Below are 20372 nucleotides of genomic sequence, written 5' to 3'. Positions count from 1 at the left end.
AGAACTCTGTGGTCCTCTGTAGAGCATGGCCCTTGTAATGCCAGGGTAGTGGGTTCGATCCCCGGGACCACCCATATGTAAAAATGTATGCACGCATGACTGTAAGTTGCTTTGGATAAAAGCGTCTGCTAAATGGCATATTATTATTATTATTATTTTTATTATTATCCTGGGTGTTCTCAGGTTCTATAATTTTTATAATTATAATAATAATTTATAATTGGTCATTTAGCAGACGCTCTTATCCAGAGCGACTTACATGAGCAATTAGGGTTAAGTGCCTTGCTCAAGGGCACATCGACAGATTTTTCACCTAGTGGGCTCGGGGATTAGAACCAGCGACCTTTCGGTTACTGGCACAACGCTCTTAACCACTAAGCTACCTGCCGCCCAGGTTTTGCTCACAGACCTTTCCAAACTCTCTCTGTCACAGAGAAATCAAATAGACCTTTCCCTGGCCTTTCACAAACTCTCTGCTGCTGTCTCTCAGACGGTCTGCCTGTGGATTTTTATAAAAAAGTTCTGGGGAATTATTGGACAGAACGTGTGTTGTGTGAGTGCGTCGGAGTGGGGGAGCTGTCGCTAAGCTGTAGACGGGAGGCTTTGACTCTCCTGCCCAAAATAGGGATTTGAGCGACATAAAGAACTGGAGGCCTGTGGCATTGCTCTGTTTGGACTATAAGGTCTTTACCAAGGTCCTCGTTAACAGACTGAAGTCCCACCTGGACTCTATTGTACACAAGGAACAAACGTACTGTGTACCAGGACGCTCAAACACAGACAATCTGTTCATAATCAGGAAAAAGCCTTTGATAGGGTGGACCATGAATATCTGTTCAATGTGTTGTTTTGGTTGTGGGGAGAATTTTGGAGGAGAGGAGAGGACCACGTAATGTCGCGGTCGTATGCTGGGGCTTCATGTATGGTCAAGGTGTGGGGAGGGCTCAGTAGGCCAGTCTGGGTAGGGAGGGGCATTCACCAGGGATGCCCTCTGTCAGGGCAGCTATACACTCTTGTTATTGAGCCCTTTCTGGGCCTGCTACGCAGGAGGCTACAGGGAGTGTGGGAGCCAGGCATAGGGTTGGGGACAGGCATAGCAGTGTCAGCATACGCTGATGACGTCTGTGTTGGTTAGGGATGAGCAGAACCTACAGGCCCTGGAGAATAGTTTGAGGGTGTACAAGGGGGTGTCTTCTGCTTAGGGAAACTGGGGCAAGAGTGAGGCTCTGTTATGTGGGGCATGGAGGGACAGGGCACCTCCGCAGCTTCCAGGGGGGTTGCAGTGGGGCTGTGAGTGGCTCAAGATGCTTGGGGTGTATCTGGGCTTGGAGGGTTGGGATAGGAAGAACTGGGAAGGAGTGTCACAAGCGGTGGTGTCGAGGCTGACGAAGTGGAGGTGGCTCATCTCCCAAGTGGCATACAGAGGGATGGTGCTGATCATCAACAACTTGCTGGCATCGTCTCTATGGCTTAAATTGGCCATTCTCAACGCCCCCGGTGGTCTGCTTGTGGACCTGCAGCGCAAGTTAGTGATTTTAAATTAGTGCACGCAAATTAGTAAATCCGCAGCTTCCAGGCGTTCTGCTTGTGGACCTGCAGCGCAAGTTAGTAAACATTTTATGGTCAGGGTGGCAGCGTTCTGACTCCCTCAGTGTCAAGGTTAGACACATCAGGAGCTTAGCGGGAGTGAAGGGGCATCAGTGGCAGGGGGTTGTGGGGGCTGAGAGCATGGCAGGGTATAGGTGGAGGGTGCTCTATAAGCTCCCAGTGCTGGAAAGGTCAGGGGTCGTCCAGTGGAGGGTATTACATGGAGCCCTGGACACCAATAGCTGGTTGGCTCGGGTTGACCTGGGAGTTGGGGAGAGGTGTCCGTTTTCTGCAATGACAGACTGTTCATCATGTTTTTTCTGTGTTGCCAGGGTAATGCCATTACTGTTGACGCCTTAGGGTTGAGTTGGAGTTGTACAAAATGATCAACAGTGTGGAGATGTTTCAGGAGGTATGGGGGCTCAGGGGGGCTGTCTGTACGGCTGGAGAGGAGGGGTTGGATGGACGGTTGGAATGTGGTGCTGGTTGGTGTATTGTACTGTGGTGTTGGGTACTGGATAATGTGATTGTGTGGAGGTTGTGGTGGCACGCAATGTGTTTTTAGGAGTGGGGGTGTTGGTGTAATGAGGATGGCTCATTAAAGTAAGACAAGTCTCTCTCTCTCTCTCTTAACAGCGCTCTGCACAGGCAGCAGTGGAGGACAGTGATAAGATCTTTACCGAGCTGATCCGCTCCATTGAGAGAAGGCGCTCTGAGGTGAAGGAGCTGATCAGAGCCCAAGAGAAGGCTCAAGTGAGTCAAGCTGAAGGACTCCTGGAGCAACTGGAGCAGGAGATAGCTGAGCTGAGGAAGAGAAGCACTGAGCTGGAGCAGCTCTCACACACAGAGGATCACATCCATTTCCTCCAGGTAACTCAACTGCCTTGATACATGTGATATGAAACTAAAACTCTCAATCATTTGGTTCTGCTCCCTCTCACTCTCTCTCTCTCTCTCTCTCTCTCTCTCTCTCTCTCTCTCTCTCTCTCTCTCTCTCTCTCTCTCTCTCTCTCTCTCTCTCTCTCTCTCTCTCTCTCTCTCTCTCTCCAGAGTTATCAGTCTCTTTCCGGTACCAGTGTATCTTCAGACTTACCCAGCATCGTTGTCCGTCCTCTTCAGTACTTTGGAGATGTGAGTAAGACTGTTTCTGAACTGAGAGAGAAACTAGAAGACGTCCTTAAAGGAGAATGGACCAAGATCTCCTCTACAGGTGTGTTGAAAATAATAAGAACATCAACTTTAGACCATTGAAAGTTCCCTGCTAGTCATATACATGTGGAATATGGTATGATGATAACATTCCCTCTCTCTGTGAATGTGTCTGTAGTGAATATAGTGGATGTTGTACTGCCTCCAGAGCCCAAGACCAGAGAACAGTTCTTACAATGTGAGTCTCTTTATTCTGAAGTAACTAACAGTCTCTTTTTACTGACACTCCTAACAATCCCTCTAGAAATATATAGCAATAGTAGATCTAATCAAAGACTGGGTATCTATCTGACTCCTCATATTTCTCTGATTTGATCTCTGCTGTGCTCTAATCAAAGACAGGGTAGATACAGTATCTGACTTCACTTATTGTTCTAACTCCCCTCATTGGTCTCTGCTCTGCTCTTCTCCCAGATTCCTGTCAGCTCACACTGGACCCAAACACAGCAGGCACACGCCTCTCTCTGTCTGAAGGGAACAGAAAGGTGACCTATACAGGCCAAGTCCAACCATATCCTGTTCATCCAGACAGATTCACATACTACTACCAGGTTCTGTGTAGAGAGGGTCTGTCTGGACGCTGTTACTGGGAGGTGGAGTGGAGTGGGAGGGGTGTTACAGCAGTCTCATATAAAGACATCAGCAGAACAGGGAGAGATGGTGCATTTGGATACAATAACAAGTCCTGGAGTTTAGGGTGCTCTAGTGATGGTTATTGGTTCATACACAATAATGTTAGGACTAAAGTATCAGGCCCTCAGTCCTCCAGAGTAGGAGTGGACCTGGATCACAAGGCAGGTACTCTGTCCTTCTACAGCGTCTCTGACACAATGACCCTCCTCCACAGAGTCCAGACCACATTCACTCAGCCCCTCTATCCTGGGTTTGGGATTGGTACAAAATCATATATCAAAATATTTACCAGTAGATATAGATGATTTCAACTATTTCAGATATATAGATGGAGAGCTTCTTGGTTATTAACAGTCTTCCATCAGGCCTACGACCTGGTTCAATTCCCCTTCTTTAACATTATTGTAAAAAAAAGAATTCTTTAAACATAGCACATTCTTATTAGCCTGGTCCCAGATCTGTTAGTGCTCTTATAATATGCCATTTAGCAGACGCTTTTATCCAAAGCGACTTACAGTCATGTGTGGATACATTTTTTTTTCTTTTAACGTATGGGTGGTCCCGGGGATCGAACCCACTACCTTGGCGTTACAAGCATCATGCTCTACCAATTGAGCTACAGAGATGGCATGATGGCACATACAGACTGACACTCAGACTTCAGACTTTTACTGTCTACCTGATCACCTCTTGGCTGTTGCAATCCTCTGGAAATGGGTCTCTTTTTCTCTTGATGTAAACTGTAGTACTGGCAAACCAGTCAAATCAGAAACTGGGATCATTGTTGATCCATTTATGAACAGATGAGAATATTTAAATCACCCATGTCCATGTATGAATACAAACAATTCCGTTTTCTGAATCAATGTGATCTTTCAAAATAAAACTCATCATCATGACATTGGAATTGCTCTGTTATTGAATTGATTGACCCAATGAATCAGCTATTTCCAGTCATCTATGTACCAATATATCCATTTAGACAAATAGACGACACATAATACACCCACACATTATATTGGAGCAGGAAGGAACACAAAGGTTGAAGTCTATAACCATCTAAAATGTCTAAAACTGACTGTCAATGAAAAGAAAACACAGTCCATACATAAATAAACCAAGTGGAAGTCCAGCGCTACAGGGGACTAAGGTAGTGTAGAGGTCACAACACTGTTTCCATGGAGACTGTTGTGGAGGAGCGTTCCATGGTGTCGTGGAATCACAGGCAGGTCTTGTACTGCAGGAGTTTCTCTGCCAGAAGGCTGCTTCCTACTGCTCTACTCTGCACCACACTCAGGTCTAGGTTCCTGGGACACAGGGGAGGAGAGACTGCTAGGGTGGATCTGGCTCAATACTGTCACCTGGCTCAATACTGGCACCTGCCTCAATACTGTCACCTGTCTCAATACTGTCACCTGTCTCAATACTGTCAGCTGTCTCAATACTGTCACCTGTCTCAATACTGTCACCTGTCTCAATATTGTCACCTGTCTCAATATTGTCACCTGTCTCAATACTGTCACCTGTCTCAATACTGTCACCTGCCTCAATACTGTCACCTGTCTCAATACTGTCACCTGTCTAAATACTGTCACCTGTCTCAAAACTGTCACCTGTCTCAATACTGTCACCTGTCTCAGTACTGTCACCTGTCTCAATACTGTCACCTGCCTCAATACTGTCACCTGTCTCAAAACTGTCACCTGCCTCAATACTGTCACCTGCCTCAATACTGTCACCTGTCTCAATACTGTCACCTGTCTCAATACTGTCACCTGTCTCAATACTGTCACCTGTCTCAATACTGTCACCTGTCTCAATACTGTCACCTGTCTCACTACTGTCACCTGCCTCAATACTGTCACCTGCCTCAATACTGTCACCTGTCTCAATACTGTCACCTGCCTCAATACTGTCACCTGTCTCAATACTGTCACCTGTCTCAATACTGTCACCTGTCTCAATACTGTCACCTGTCTCAATACTGTCACCTGTCTCATCTGCACAGACTATATTAATACTTTGTTCAGGTCACCTCAAGGGGTTCAAGGAAATTCTCAAATTTGTATCACTGAAAATCAGTGGCGGCTGGCCGATAGAGGGCGCTAGGGCGCCGCCCCCTTAAATAAAATTATTTAAAAAAAAAAAAAAAAAAAAAAAAAATCATAATAATAATAATAATAATAATAAAAACATCAGTATGTCAATATTTGTGTGTTTGAAATATGGAATGCACACAGTAATATGTGTAAGATATGATAGAAAATCATATTCGCAACCTTTCCTCTGCCTGTCAAACGCCTCGTCAGCTCTGGGCGATACAGAAAGTGCCCCGAGGAGGCGGGTCTACGTAGCAGTTAAGCCAATTGCTAATTTAAGATATGAATGTATGACATAAAATGTAGCTAATCAGCGATTTTAATTCGGATCCAAGGAGGGCGATTATTTTATCGCCCCAAGCTCGCCCCTGATAAAATAAGGACCGGGCTCCAGTGGCGCCATTTTTACTAGACGACAATGGCGAACGCAAACGTTACTCCTCCAAGACCCAACCCTAACTCGGTGAAATCTCTCCTCCAAGATCCGTTTGAGAGGAGAACTTTGTCAGAGAAAGTTCGGGTGAAAGAGCTGGGCCCAGATCAACCTGACCTCTCAATCAGACAGCAGGCTAGCGAGAAAGGGAAGCAGTATATGCGCGGCTTCTCCCGTAGCTGGTACACCAGGAAGGCTTGGCTAGCTGGGTGCACTGATGCTAATGCTTTATTTTGCTTTCCGTGCTTGCTTTTTAAAACGACGGGGTCAGATTCAGCATGGACAGGTACCGGAGTGAGGGATATGAAGCACCTGTCAGAGAAGGTAAAGAAACATGAGAACACCAGGGCACACATGGACAACTCTGTAAAGCTAGCTGTATTAGGAAGGGTGAACATTGCTACGCAGCTGGATGACGGCCACAGGATTGCGGTGAGGAAACACAATGAGGAGGTGGATAAAAACAGGCACATTCTATCCAAAATTATCAATTGTGTGAAGTTCTGTGGGGCTTTTGAGTTGGCCTTGCGTGGGCACGAGGAGACTGACTCCTCGGACAACCCCGGCATTTTCCGGGGCTTAGTGGATTTTGTTGCCTCCCTCGACAGTGTGCTGGAGGAGCACCTGAAGACAGCTACCGTTTTTAAGGGCACGTCAAAGACGATACAGAACGAGCTGTTGGAATGTATGCTGTCAGTGCTTAAGGATTACATCCTGGAGGAAGTAAAGAGTGCTGATTTTATCGCCATTCAAGCTGACGAGACGACTGACGTTTCCACCCACTAACGTGTTTCCAGACCATCAGAGACTCTGGGAACTTTGATGCCCCGACTGTCAGAGAGGCGGGGGGCTTTGTGAGGATGCTCGAAGACGAGGCTTTCAGTTTTTTCCTGGCACTGTTCCACAAGATCATGCCAAATGTGGACATGCTTTTCAGCCAGCTGCAGAAGAGGAACATCGACCCTGTCTTCATCAGGTAAATAACTATATTTACTATTGGCTGATAAAGATGTTGTTAGAAAGATGAATAGTTCACTTACAACAGTTTAAAAGCCTAAATGTGTCTGGTCATCAAAGTGAGTGATTATCATAGAGCCGTCACAATTATATTTGTTTTAGTATTTTAAAAGGAAAGAGAAGACATTTACATTACATTTTAGTCATTTAGCAGACGCTCTTATCCAGAGCGACTTACAGTTAAGAGTGCATACATTTTTTCATACTGGCCCCCCGTGGGAAACGAACCCACAACCCTGGCGTTGCAAGCGCCATGCTCTACCAACTGAGCTACACGGGACCACATTAGTTTTGGCAAGATCTGAAAAAAGAAGTTGGTGGAGTGCAACCCTCAAACATTGAAGAATTACAGCAGTTTGCTGCTGAAGAATGGGCCAAATTGCCAGCAGAAAAGGTGCAGCAAGCTCATTGATGTCTACAATAAGCATATGTTGGCAGCTATCTTGGCCAAAAGCTGTGCAACCAAGTACTAGCTCCAGGGTGCCAATAATTTAGTCCATGACATTTGTCTATATTTTCTAAATTACAATTGTAAACTTAAGTTTACAGAAATATAATTAAAGGTGTGGAGACCCATTTTTTCCTCTCAAATTTCAACTGATTTTAGAAGAAATAGGGAATTATTTAAGAAAAGCCCAATATATTTGGACACAACTGTATGCCTTCAGTCTAATTGGAATGTATGGCAGTAGAGTTGTTTGTATTTCTCCCTAACCAAAATGGCTGCCATTAGGATACCATTCAGGATTTTTTTTCACCTGTGTTACCACGACAATCACGCCAAATGAGCATTGCATTTGTGTGCTCCTTCAGTGTGAATGCGCAAATTTGATATGGGTCACATGTAAAACTGATACATAATTGATACAGATTTACGGTATGTTGCCTATATATTACTATATACCGGTATTGATGCACAGACCAGTTTGGGTTTTTACTTTACCTTCTATAACGGTATTTCAATGTTTGGTTTGTTAAATGTGGTAATGCCACTCCGCCATGTGTAACGTCCGTTTTTCTAGTTTACTCCGCAATTTGGGTCGTCTCTCTCCCTCTCTCACCAAGTACCACCCCGTCACTCAAGGAGCGCAGTTGTTGTTACTCGACCACGAGAACAAGTGTTTGTCCAAAAAGACACAATCAGACGTTGATAATAATGCAGGAAAGTACTACACAGTTTGTAATAATTATTCAGGTGTCCACCAGGTCAATTTCTAGAAGAGGCCTAGTTGTTATTGAAGATTAACTTTATTGCTAAGTGCACAGCAGAACAAAATTATGTTGCATCCCTCTCACAAATGTAATAGAAAAAGGCTTTAAAACGTAATAACATCAGTTAATTATGTACATCACAGGTTAAAAGCAGTTACTAGACATAGTTTGTGTGTATATACACACTATCTGTCTGTCTGTCTGTCTGTCTATATATATATATATATATATATATAAAAGTCACTGGTTGTGTGTTGAGGGGGAATTACAGTGAGTTAAGAAGTCTGATTGCAAGTTATCAAATTAAACTTTATTTTTTGGACCCAGGGCCTCAATTCCCTCTTTGTGTGGGGACAGCGCATCTGACGAGCAGCAACAGCCCATCAAGCGACGGAGGATGCTGGGACCAGGAGAACAACAGAGGTTGGCTATAGAGGTAAGTTGTGATGTAATTGTCAGTGTTTCCCCATAGAACTTTTTTCAGGCCTGGTAGTATGTAGCCAAAACCCTGAACAATCAGCACCTTGGTAATCATATACTTGAGTTGGACATAGGCATGTGTCAGTCAGGATCACTTGCATCAAAATAGCTTAATTGCAAATTAAAGCTGATGATGTATCTTTTACAGGTATGTGATACCATCCTGAGTCATGCCAAAGAGAGGTTCTCCTTCACCCAGCACCTCATCAGCGCAACACTATTGCACGGAGAGTTGTTCCCACAACACAGTGTGAAGTTCCCCGATACAGCGCTTGAAACAACCGTGGAGGCGTACCCCATGTTGAACAAGGCCAAGCTCAAAACCGAACTGTCCCTCATCTATGAGAACAGTGAGTTCAAGGCTTGTAGTGGTGCAGTGCCCCTGTACCAGTTCTTCATGGAGAACAACCTTCAGAGCACTTTCACAGAGACTGCCAGCCTCCTCAAGATCCTCATCACCACACCCATGACAACTGCTGAGTCAGAAAGGTGCTTCTCTACACTGAAAAGGATCAAGACCTTCCTGAGAAACAGCATGACACAGGATCGCCTGAACGCTCTGGCCATGCTCTCCATGGAGAAGAAACTTGTCAGGGACATTCCTGACTTTAATCAAAGGGTCATTGAGAGGTTTGCCACTCAGAAGGACAGACGGGCAAAATTCCTGTACAAATAAGATGACAGACACACACACACAGAGCAGCTCTGGCCGCATGTTTCTTTGTATATAGTTGACCTTAGCATAAAAAATCCAGTTATATATGGTACTCTAGAAAGTCTTAATAGTGTCTTTGCTAATATTACTGTATATATGTTGTTTTGTATCAATTAATTGTTGCAGTTCTGGAGCACATTAACAATTAGTCACATTTAGTATGATCATAAAATACTGTATGCTATTCTTCCAGTCAAAGGTTTGAGTTCATCCACTTGATATCCATTTCTATATTATACATCCTTTTATACAGTGTAAGATTTCCTATAAACTTTATAATAATTTCATGTTATTGTCCACTTTCCACTCTGTTCTGACAGCATGCCTGTTGCGTTGCCTGTTTACTACCAATGGTAAAAAGTTCACTTTAAATGCAAATGAAAGGCTTGGGTTTGTGTAATATGTTTTTGTGTAAGAATGCCTCAACTTTTTAATATTGGCATTAAATAATTACTGAATGTTTCACTGAGCACTGCTGTCCTGCAGTTTGTGTTAAAATATATCGCGATGGTTACAGGAAAAAAAAAGTATGGCACAGCCCCACCGAGAATATTTTTCACCAGCCGCCACTGCTGAAAATCCTCATGTCCTTTGCCTCATCTACAGTGACTATATTGATACATGAGAGGTTCTCATACTGGACCTGGAAGATATCCACCAGAACACCAGAGTGTTTATGGTCATCAACATGGCTAAGAAGAAGAAGAAATGCTCCAGATTCCCTTCATGCAGTGTGTTTGGGTAGAAGTTACCTGTAGTTGGACAGGAGAACAGTGCTATCAGTGGCCATAGGACTGAATCACCATAATGCAGACAGAACCCCATCAACCATTCCAACATGAATGGATGTTCCTCTTCAGTTTCTATGGTTACGATGATGCATCTGTTAGTGAAGCCTTTACCTCCAGAGAGTAGGTAGACCAGCTGGATGATGAGGGCTCCCAGGAAACAGCCCCCTCCGTAGGACAGGGGGAGGAAGTGCAGGGAGATGCCTCTGATATGACTCGGTGTCAGATGGAAGGAGATCACAGAGCCTGGAACAGAGAAGAGAGGAAGGCTGGGAAGAGAAAGAAGCATTCATTTGGTTCAAACGTCTCTTGTCTGTCTCTAATACACCAGTAGGGGGCATCCTAACCCTAGCTTTCAGAGTTCAGAATATTATCCTCCATGTTGGCAGTTGGTTCCAAAACTCCACATTCTAACTTCATCGTAACTACATATGGTGTCCATTGACATTCGAAATCTCAAACCCAGTTTGTCTCTGTGTACGAACAGTGTAGCAGCAATAGGTGTGTCAGAAATACGTGCTGGCTCTCTGTCACTCACAGGCAGGGGTGACGAGGGCCTCAGCCAGCCCCAGTAGGATGTACTGGGGGAGCCAGCTGGAAGCAGGCCATGGAGGACACCTGGAGCACCTTCCCTGACAGGGCCTGCTCCGTCAGAGGATAGCCCTTCCTGTGGACCTCAGACAGGCCCGCTACCAGGACAGACTGGGCCGCACACGCATGACCCAGCACTGAGAGAGGAGAGGAGGGAGGGGACAGGGAGAGAAACAGAGAGAGAGAGGGAGAGAGAGAGAGAGAGAGAGAGACATTAACATTGACTGGCTCATTGATGTGGATGGTATTTGTGTGTGTGTCTGTGTGTGTGTGTCTGTGTGTGTGTGTGTGTGTGTCGTGTATGTGTCTGTGTCTGTGTGTGTCTGTGCGTGTGTGTGTCTCTGTCTGTGTGTGTGTTTGTGTCTGTTTGTCTGTTTGTCTGTCTGTCTATCCGTGTGTGTGTCTGTGTGTGTCTGTGTGTGTGTGCCCTGTGTGTGCTTACTGATGACTCTGTCGGGGGAGAAGGGTGTTGTGATCTCCACATGAATCTAGGTAGCCATAACCAAATCAGCTAGTCACTGAGAGACGATATATCAACACAGAGATGGGCAAAATATACTGTACATCAAAAATGGATCTTGTTAAAAATACCAGATACTCTAAAGACTAATGTATCAAACTTAAATACAAAATACTTTTGTAGTTGTATGTAGATAAAATACAAATACATACAGGTAAATACATTTGCTAGTATACACCTTCACTACAACAACATTCTCAGTGACGGAAGAAAACAGCTTTTAACTTTCTATGACTGTGATATGAGATTGTTCATCTACCTTAGTTGAATGTACTGATGGTAAGTCTCTCTGGATATGAGTCTCTGCTAAATGACTAAAATGACAATGTAAAAATGAACAATTGCAAAGCACACTGGGTATTATTATTGGCCTTCTTTTGGGTGCAGAGCTCATTATTTTAATACCCAGCATATTTTTCAAGTGTTCTTTTTTACATGTATATTTAGTTCATTTAGCAGACGCTCTTATCACACCATAGTGCTATCAGACTTCTGATACCAATGCAGGGTGAAAGCGGGGCCACAAGATGTCAACCGCTATAAAAAAAATGGTATAGAAAAGAATTTTGTATTTTCAAAATACATTGGAGTGTAGTTCATCCCAGCATAATTCAAATGACTAAATACTCAGAAGTAATTAATATATGTATTTCAAATGCATGTAACATAAATACAAACTATCTCTGCCGACTACCAAAAAATCTCCAACCCAGCCACTATCTCAAAGACTATGGACCTCTTGATGAACTCTTTTGATGTAGTTTTGATTGGTATGGTGGCCAAAGACATTTCAGTTATAGTTTTGTTCTTAAAGGGATACTTCAGGATGTTGTCAATGAAGCCCTATATTTATTTCCCCAGTCAGATGAACATGTGGATAACATTTGTGGTGACAGAAAATTGACTTAGGTACAAGGTAATTAAGTAAGATGACATACAGTTAGTCTTAAAGGTACTAAACGTAAGTTATTGTGTGAAGAAGATATAATGAAGAAAACATTCTGCCAGTAAAACTTCATTAGAACAGTGTGTCGCACAAGTTCCTCTTTCTGGTCCTCTGTCTAAACCAACTGTTCTAGGCGGAGTGCCAAAACAGCTTCTGGGTGAGGGGCAGCATCCTGTTGTTGATCCTCTGTCTAAACCAACTGTTCTAGACAAGGTGCCAACACAGCTTCTGGGTGAGGGGCAGCATCCTGTTGTTGATCCTCTGTCTAAACCAACTGTTCTAGGAGGAGTGCCAAAACAGCTTCTGGGTGAGGGGCAGCATCCTGTTGTTGGTCCTCTGTCTAAACCAACTGTTCTAGGCGGAGTGCCAAAACAGCTTCTGGGTGAGGGGCAGCATCCTGTTGTTGATCCTCTGTCTAAACCAACTGTTCTAGGCGGAGTGCCAAAACAGCTTCTGGGTGAGGGGCAGCATCCTGTTGTTGATCCTCTGTCTAAACCAACTGTTCTAGGAGGAGTGCCAAAACAGCTTCTGGGTGAGGGGCAGCATCCTGTTGTTGATCCTCTGTCTAAACCAACTGTTCTAGACGGAGTGCCAAAACAGCTTCTGGGTGAGGGGCAGCATCCTGTTGTTGATCCTCTGTCTAAACCAACTGTTCTAGGCGGAGTGCCAAAACAGCTTCTGGGTGAGGGGCAGCATCCTGTTGTTGATCCTCTGTCTAACCTATTCTTGACTCTGTGGTTCTTGCACTTGTTTGGGGAACAGGATTTCATTATTTTTATCTACATTTCTGCTTGAGAAATGACACCCTGATATAGTTCTGTGATCTGTGAAACAGTTCTGTTAATACCTATTCTTGACTCTGTGGTTCTTGCACTTGTTTGGGGAACAGGATTTCATTATTTGTATCTACATTTCTGCCTGAGAAATGACACCCTGATATAGTTCTGTGATCTGTGAAACAGTTCTGTTAATACCTATTCTTGACTCTGTGGTTCTTGCACTTGTTTGGGGAACAGGATTTCATTATTTTTATCTACATTTCTGCCTGAGAAATGACACCCTGATATAGTTCTGTGATCTGTGAAACAGTTCTGTTAATCACTGAGGCATTGTGTGTTTGTGTGTTCTTTTTCTTTAGAATTTTCGAAATAAACTTGACGTGTTTTATGATTAATAAATCAAATCAAATCAATTTTTATTGGTCACATGCGCCGAATACAACAGGTGCAGACATTGCAGTGAAATGCTTACTTACAGCCCTTAACCAACAGTGCATTTATTTTAAACAAAAAAAGTAAGAATAAAACAACAACAAAAAAAGTGTTGAGAAAAAAAGAGCAGAAGTAAAATAAAGTGACAGTAGGGAGGCTATATATACAGTAAAATAAAGTGACAGTAGGGAGGCTGTATATACAGGGGGGTACCGTTGCAGAGTCAATGTGCGGGGGCACCGGCTAGTTGAGGTAGTTGAGGTAATATGTACATGTGGGTAGAGTTAAAGTGACTATGCATAAATACTTAACAGAGTAGCAGCAGCGTAAAAAGGATGGGGTGGGGGGGCAGTGCAAATAGTCCGGGTAGCCATGATTAGCTGTTCAGGAGTCTTATGGCTTGGGGGTAGAAGCTGTTGAGAAGTCTTTTGGACCTAGACTTGGCACTCCGGTACCGCTTGCCGTGCGGTAGCAGAGAGAACAGTCTATGACTAGGGTGGCTGGAGTCTTTGACAATTTTGAGGGCCTTCCTCTGACACCGCCTGGTATAGAGGTCCTGGATGGTAGGGAGCTTTGCCCCAGTGATGTACTGGGCCGTACGCACTACCCTCTGTAGTGCCTTGCGGTCAGAGGCCAAGCAGTTGCCATACCAGGCGGTGATGCAACCAGTCAGGATGCTCTCGATGGTGCAGCTGTAGAATTTTTTGAGGATCTGATGACCCATGCCAAATCTTTTTAGTCTCCTGAGGGGGAATAGGCTTTGTCGTGCCCTCTTCACGACTGTCTTGGTGTGTTTGGACCATGATAGTTCGTTGGTGATGTGGACACCAAGGAACTTGAAGCTCTCAACCTGTTCCACTACAGCCCCGTCGATGAGAATGGGGGCGTGCTCAGTCCTCTTTTTTTTCCTGTAGTCCACAATCATCTCCTTTGTCTTGGTCACGTTGAGGGAGAGGTTGTTGTCCTGGCACCACATGGCCAGATCTCTGACCTCCTCCCTATAGGCTGTCTCATCGTTGTCGGTGATCAGACCTACCACTGTTGTGTCGTCGGCAAACTTAATGATGGTGTTGGAGTCGTGCCTGGCCATGCAGTCATGGGTGAACAGAGAGTACAGGAGGGGACTGAGCACGCACCCCTGAGGGGCCCCCGTGTTGAGGATCAGTGTGGCAGATGTGTTGTTACCTACCCTTACCACCTGGGGGCGGCCCGTCAGGAAGTCCAGGATCCAGTTGCAGAGGGAGGTGTTTAGTCCCAGGATCATTAGCTTAGTGATGAGCTTAGAGGGCACTATGGTGTTGAATGCTGAGCTGTAGTCAATTAATAGCATTCTCACGTAGGTGTTCCTCTTGTCCAGGTGGGAAAGGGCAGTGTGGAGTGCAATAGAGATTGAATCATCTGTGGATCTGTTGGGGCGGTATGCAAATTGGAGTGGGTCTAGGGTTTCTGGGATTATGCTGTTGATGTGAGCCATGACCAGTCTTTCAAAGCACTTCATGGCTACAGACGTCAGTGCTACGGGTCGGTAGTCATTTAGGCAGGTTATCTTAGAGTTCTTGGGCACGGGGACTATGGTGGTCTGCTTGAAACATGTTGGTATTACAGACTCAGTCAGGGACATGTTGAAAATGTCAGTGAAGACACTTGCCAGTTGGTCAGCACATGCTCAGAGTACACGTCCTGGTAATCCGTCTGGCCCTGCGGCCTTGTGAATGTTGACCTGCTTAAAAGTCTTACTCACATCGGCTACGGAGAGCGTGATCACATAGTCATCCGGAACAGCTGGTGCTCTCATGCATGCTTCAGTGTTGCTTGCCTCGAAGCGAGCATAGAAGTGGTTTAGCTCGTCTGGTAGGCTTGTGTCACTGGGCAGCTCGCGGCTGTGCTTCCCTTTGTAGTCTGTAATAGTTTTCAAGCCATGCCACATCCGACGAGCGTCAGAGCCAGTGTAGTATGATTCAATCTTAGACCTGTATTGACTCTTTGCCTGTTTGATGGTTCGTCTGAGGTCATAGCGGGATTTCTTATAAGCGTCCGGGTTAGAGTCCCGTTCCTTGAAAGCGGCAGCTCTACCCTTTAGCTCAGTGCGGATGTTTCCTGTAATCCATGGCTTCTGGTTGGGGTATGTACGTACGGTCACTGTGGGGACGACATCATCGATGCACTTATTGATGAAGCCAGTGACTGATGTGGTGTACTCCTCAATGCTGTCTGAAGAATCCCGGAACATGTTCCAGTCTGTGCTAGCAAAACAGTCCTGTAGCTTAGCATCTGCGTCATCTGACCACTTTTTTATTAACCGAATCACATCAGTGATGTTGTGCTTGTACTATTTTGGACACACTGTCCTCAGGCTCCAGCTTTATGTTGTATGTTGATCGTATTAAAACAAATAAAACAATCTGAAGTTGTTGTTTTTAAGTTATATATACCATGATTTTTCCGGTCCGGCCCACTTGGGAATAGATTTTCCTCCATGTGGCCCCTGAGCTAAAATGAGTTTGACACCCCTGGTCTAAACCAACTGTTCAAGCCGGAGTGCCAAACGAGCTTCTGGGTGAGGGGCAGCATCCTGTTGTTGAGATAGAATTCACAACAACTCAGCATTAGGGTTGAAAACTGAGATGTGTCAGTTCTCAGAACCCTGTTCCGAGAACTGAAACAACACCCTGATCTCTTGAGTTTGTAAGTGATTGCCCAGTAATTATGCTCTGAGGAGAGATAGGTATTTTATTTTGCCTTTTCAAAGTGATTTGTGAAACATTTATTTTTAATAAAACTCCAGGACATTTTCCTGTTTAAACCGGTCCTTTGCCTCCAGTGTCCTGGTCCTGAAAACACCCTGCAGACAGAGTATTCTACTACCAGGGAAGGGATAAAACTACAAAATACAATTACAAAATACAGATACAAAATACCATCAAGATCAATGTATCAAAATAAACTACTAAATACTTGTATTTTGTAATGTATTTCATTCAATGTAATGTATTCATTTTAAATACAAAAACACATTTACAAGTAACCGATCCGAACACCAACAACATTCTCAGAAACAGTGACTGTCACGGTTTCGGCCGAGGCAGCTCCTCCTCCTTGTTCGGGCAGGTTTCGCCGGTCGTCGTCTCCGGAGTACTAGCTGCCACCGCTCTATGTTTTCTGTTTGACTAGTTTTGTCTGTTAGCCACACCTGTCTTGTGTTATGTCTAATTAAGCACCCTATTTAGTTTCCTTGTTGTTAGTGTAGTGTTGTGTGTAATTGTTTCGTGTTAGGTGTCATTTCGTACCTGTGTTTGGTACGCCACTACTATATTGCTTACTTCTCGGTTGAGAAGAGTTTTGCGCGCTTGTATTTTACGCCTGTGTGCGTTTTGCCTCTGGCTGTTTTTTGGATTATTGCCTCGCACTTTCCAGTAAAGTTTATTGGACTATCACTCTGCTTCTGCACCTGATTCCACACCACACCATTTCTACACGGCCCTGACAGTGACAAAACCATTTTTCTTGCTATGACAGTGATACTGTATTTTGCTATCTACCTTAGTTGAGCAAGTCACTCTGGATAAGCTAAATGACTCAAATGTAAATGTATATGTGAAAATGAACATAAGAAATTAACTGCAAAGCACACTGGGTATTATTTTTGGCCTTGTTTCGGGGCGGAGCTCTTTAGAATAATACTCAGCATGCTTTGCAATTATTCATTTTTACATTTACATTTTAGTCATTTAGCAGGGCGAATTTCAATTAGTGCCTTCATCTTAAGACAGCTAGGTGAGACAACAATATATTACAATCGTATCAAGTACATTTTCCCTCAAAAAAGTATTTATCAACATTTTCCCATATACATTTATATGTAATTCATTTAGCAGATGTTATTATCACACCATAGTGCTATCAGACTTCTGATACCATTGCAGGGTGAAAGGGGGGGCCACAAGATGTGAACCGCTATAAAAAATGGCATAGAAAACAATTTAGTATTCTGAAAGTACAAAATACAAAATGCATGGGAGTGTAGTTAAGCCCAGTGTAATTCAAATGACAAAATATTCAGAAGTAATTAAAATATGTATTTCAAACATAAATACTAACCATTTCTGCCTACTACCCAACACTCTGTCACACTTCCTTATCAAAGAAACCACACCCCCTCTACATACAGAGTACACAGTCAAGTAGGAAGCCACTTCCTGTCCTCTGGTGTAGAGTTCCATGAAACAGAAAATAATCTTTGACACTGCCATTGCTTAACCTACGGGAGAGAGCACCAAAATGGCAGAGAATCAGGAACTGTTCTGTTGCTCCATCTGTCTGGATCCACTGAAGGATCCGGTGACTACTGCCTGTAGACACAGCTACTGTATGGGCTGTATTAAAGAAAGCTGGGATCAGGATGATCTGAAAGGTGTCTACAGCTGTCCACAGTGCAGACAGACCTTTACCCCAAGGCCTGTTCTGAAGAGAAACAACGTGCTGGCTGAGGTGGTGGAGAAACTGAAGAAGACAGGACTCCAGGCTGCTCCCCCTCCTGCTCTGTGCTATGCTGGACCTGGAGATGTGGCGTGTGATGTCTGCACTGGGACCAGAAAGCAGAAAGCCCTCATGTCCTGTCTGGTGTGTCTGGCCTCTTACTGTGAGACTCACCTCCAACCTCACTATGAATTTCCTGCTTTCAAGAAGCACAAGCTGGTCAAAGCCACCGCACAACTACAGGAGAAGATCTGCTCTCATCATGGCAAACTGCTGGAGGTTTACTGTCGTACCGATCAGCAGTGTATCTGTTATCAGTGTACAATGGATGAACATAAAGGCCATGATACAGTGTCAGCTGCAGCAGAGATGACTGAGAAACAGGTAAGACCAGAACTACTTGTTGGTGACTGTCTGATAAACAAATAATTAAATATACAGTAGGAACTAAGGCTGTTTGAATATGAGATCATTAAATGATATCGATCCAGGGCAGAACAAAAATGAACACAAACCTTGATTATATAGATGTGTTAACCCAGAGTCTCCAAATGTATCACCATTTTCTAAAGTCAAACACCATTGTAATTTGTTATCAAACACCCAATCAGCTACCCTGTTTTGTGCACTGTTAAAACTATAATCATTCACATAACAATATAATAATATAATTTCACACAGACACTTCCTCAACATATTAATCCCTATCTTCTATGTGCCCTATGTCCCATTACTATACTATTGATCTACTGGACAAATAAAGCTTGATAGCTCATTGAAGAGTGTTTCTCCACAGAGGCAGCTGGGGATGAGTCAGCAGAAGGTCCAGCAGAGATTCCAGGAGAGAGAGGAGGACCTGAAGGAGCTCCAACAGGCTGTGGAGTCTCTCAAGGTGAGTATTGTTGACCAGACGAGACTTCTCTCCTCCAGTCAGAGAGAGAGAGAGAGAGAGAGAGAGAGAGAACCCTATGAAATCCCACTGTTGGGAACAGGCTGTCTGGACCCCTGTCAGAGAATAGACTGCTTAATGTAACTGACTGGTTATGAACCCGGGTCTACTGCCGGAGAAACCATCATCTTGACCAAAAGGACATTCCCTATTGTTCTGACTGATTTAAAGTCGCAAGCGGCTCTACCTCTTCACATAACCATGAGTAACCATGAGCGACTCATGTCTGCTATACATTAACAGGGAGCTCTCTCTCTCGATTCAATTAAATGGGCTTTATTGGCATTGGAAACATATGTTACATTACCAAAGCAAGTGAAATAAATAATAAACAAATCAGAAATTAACAGTAAACGTTACACTCAAAAAAGTTTAAAAGGAATAGAGACATAAAAATAAATCTAAATCAAAATCAAATGTTATAACTCAAGTGCAAACAGAGTGAGCCATTTGCCAGACTGAGTTCTGGAGGTGAAATGGAAATGAATGAGGGAGAGTTAAGTGAGGTAGAAGGTGTGGTGAAGAGCTCAGAACCAGAGCCTGGCATCAATGGACATGATAAAGAAGAATCTGGTGCAGTAGGAGTTACATTATAGGACAAAGTGGATCCATACCTTTTGGCAGATCCATTTGTAGTTTCAGGGTGGGTGGGAAAGGAGTTGGGTGGAGTTGAATCAGTGAAGGTAACCTGTAGTGGACTTGGGATATTTGTTTGTGTTTCTTCTGACCAGAGGGAGTGGGCGCTCCGTGTCACGCAACTTGGGTCAAGATCTGTTTCTTGCTTTGCTCTTAGGAACAGGGCACCATTGAAAGGAGTGATTTCTGGGGTAGCGTTAAGTGTGGAGGTGGAGCAATTCAAGTTTAAGCTTCCTGGTGTTTGTGATGCCCGCCGTTTGGTGCAACACAGACCCGGTGGTGAGCGTGGTGAAACAGATGAGTCACTGTCAGTCCTTTTGAGTTTTGAGTCTTTACCCAACAAAGTCATGGTAGGATATATCAGTTATCCTGTTAGAGCTTTTGTGGCGAATCCACTGCTTTGTTTCAGGTGCAACTTTTATGGTCAGCAGTTTGTAGGAGGGAGATCCAAGATGTGGGAAGTGTGCAGGAGGGCATGGGATAGAGGATTGTGTAGTTTCGGTGGATAAAGTTGTGTGTGTCAACTGTTGGGATGCCCATGTTGCTGGGGATCTGAAGTGTCCGGTGCGAGAGAGGCAGGTTGAGGTGGCTAGAGTCAGAGTAGTACAGAAGGTGTCGTATGCTGAGGCAGTGAAGAAAGTAGAGGAGGATGGGTCAAGGGTGAGAGATCCTGAGAGGATCCCTGTGAGTAGTAGATCTGTGCCAGCACAGGGGGATAGGCCAACGAGTGATATATGCTTCAGTAAAGTTAGCTTCTTAGCATTCATAGCAATGGTTATCAACTGTACCGCAGAAATGGAACGTAAATCACCGAAAATAGATATTGTGGTGGCAGCTGCAGAGAAGTATTTGGGCATACAAGATTAGACT

At 44.2% G+C, this 20372-nt stretch overlaps 1 protein-coding gene across 1 annotated transcript in view; it reads left to right on the top strand.

Annotated features, from left to right (window-relative positions):
* Nucleotides 1-20372, top strand: part of LOC311117925 (tripartite motif-containing protein 16-like) — a 44291-nt gene that overhangs the window by 5791 nt on the left and 18128 nt on the right. Inside the window, exons 3-6 of the mRNA XM_084192819.1 lie at nt 2224-2457; nt 2638-2643; nt 17711-18301; nt 18714-18809. Of these exons, the coding sequence (XP_084048945.1) occupies nt 2224-2457; nt 2638-2643; nt 17711-18301; nt 18714-18809 (927 nt within the window). The remainder of the gene's footprint in view (nt 1-2223; nt 2458-2637; nt 2644-17710; nt 18302-18713; nt 18810-20372) is intronic.

The sequence above is a fragment of the Coregonus lavaretus genome, assembly GCF_964263955.1.
Source record: "Coregonus lavaretus genome assembly, contig: HAP1_SCAFFOLD_627, whole genome shotgun sequence".
NCBI lineage: Eukaryota > Metazoa > Chordata > Actinopteri > Salmoniformes > Salmonidae > Coregonus > Coregonus lavaretus.
This window is presented reverse-complemented; position numbering and strand designations above follow the sequence as displayed.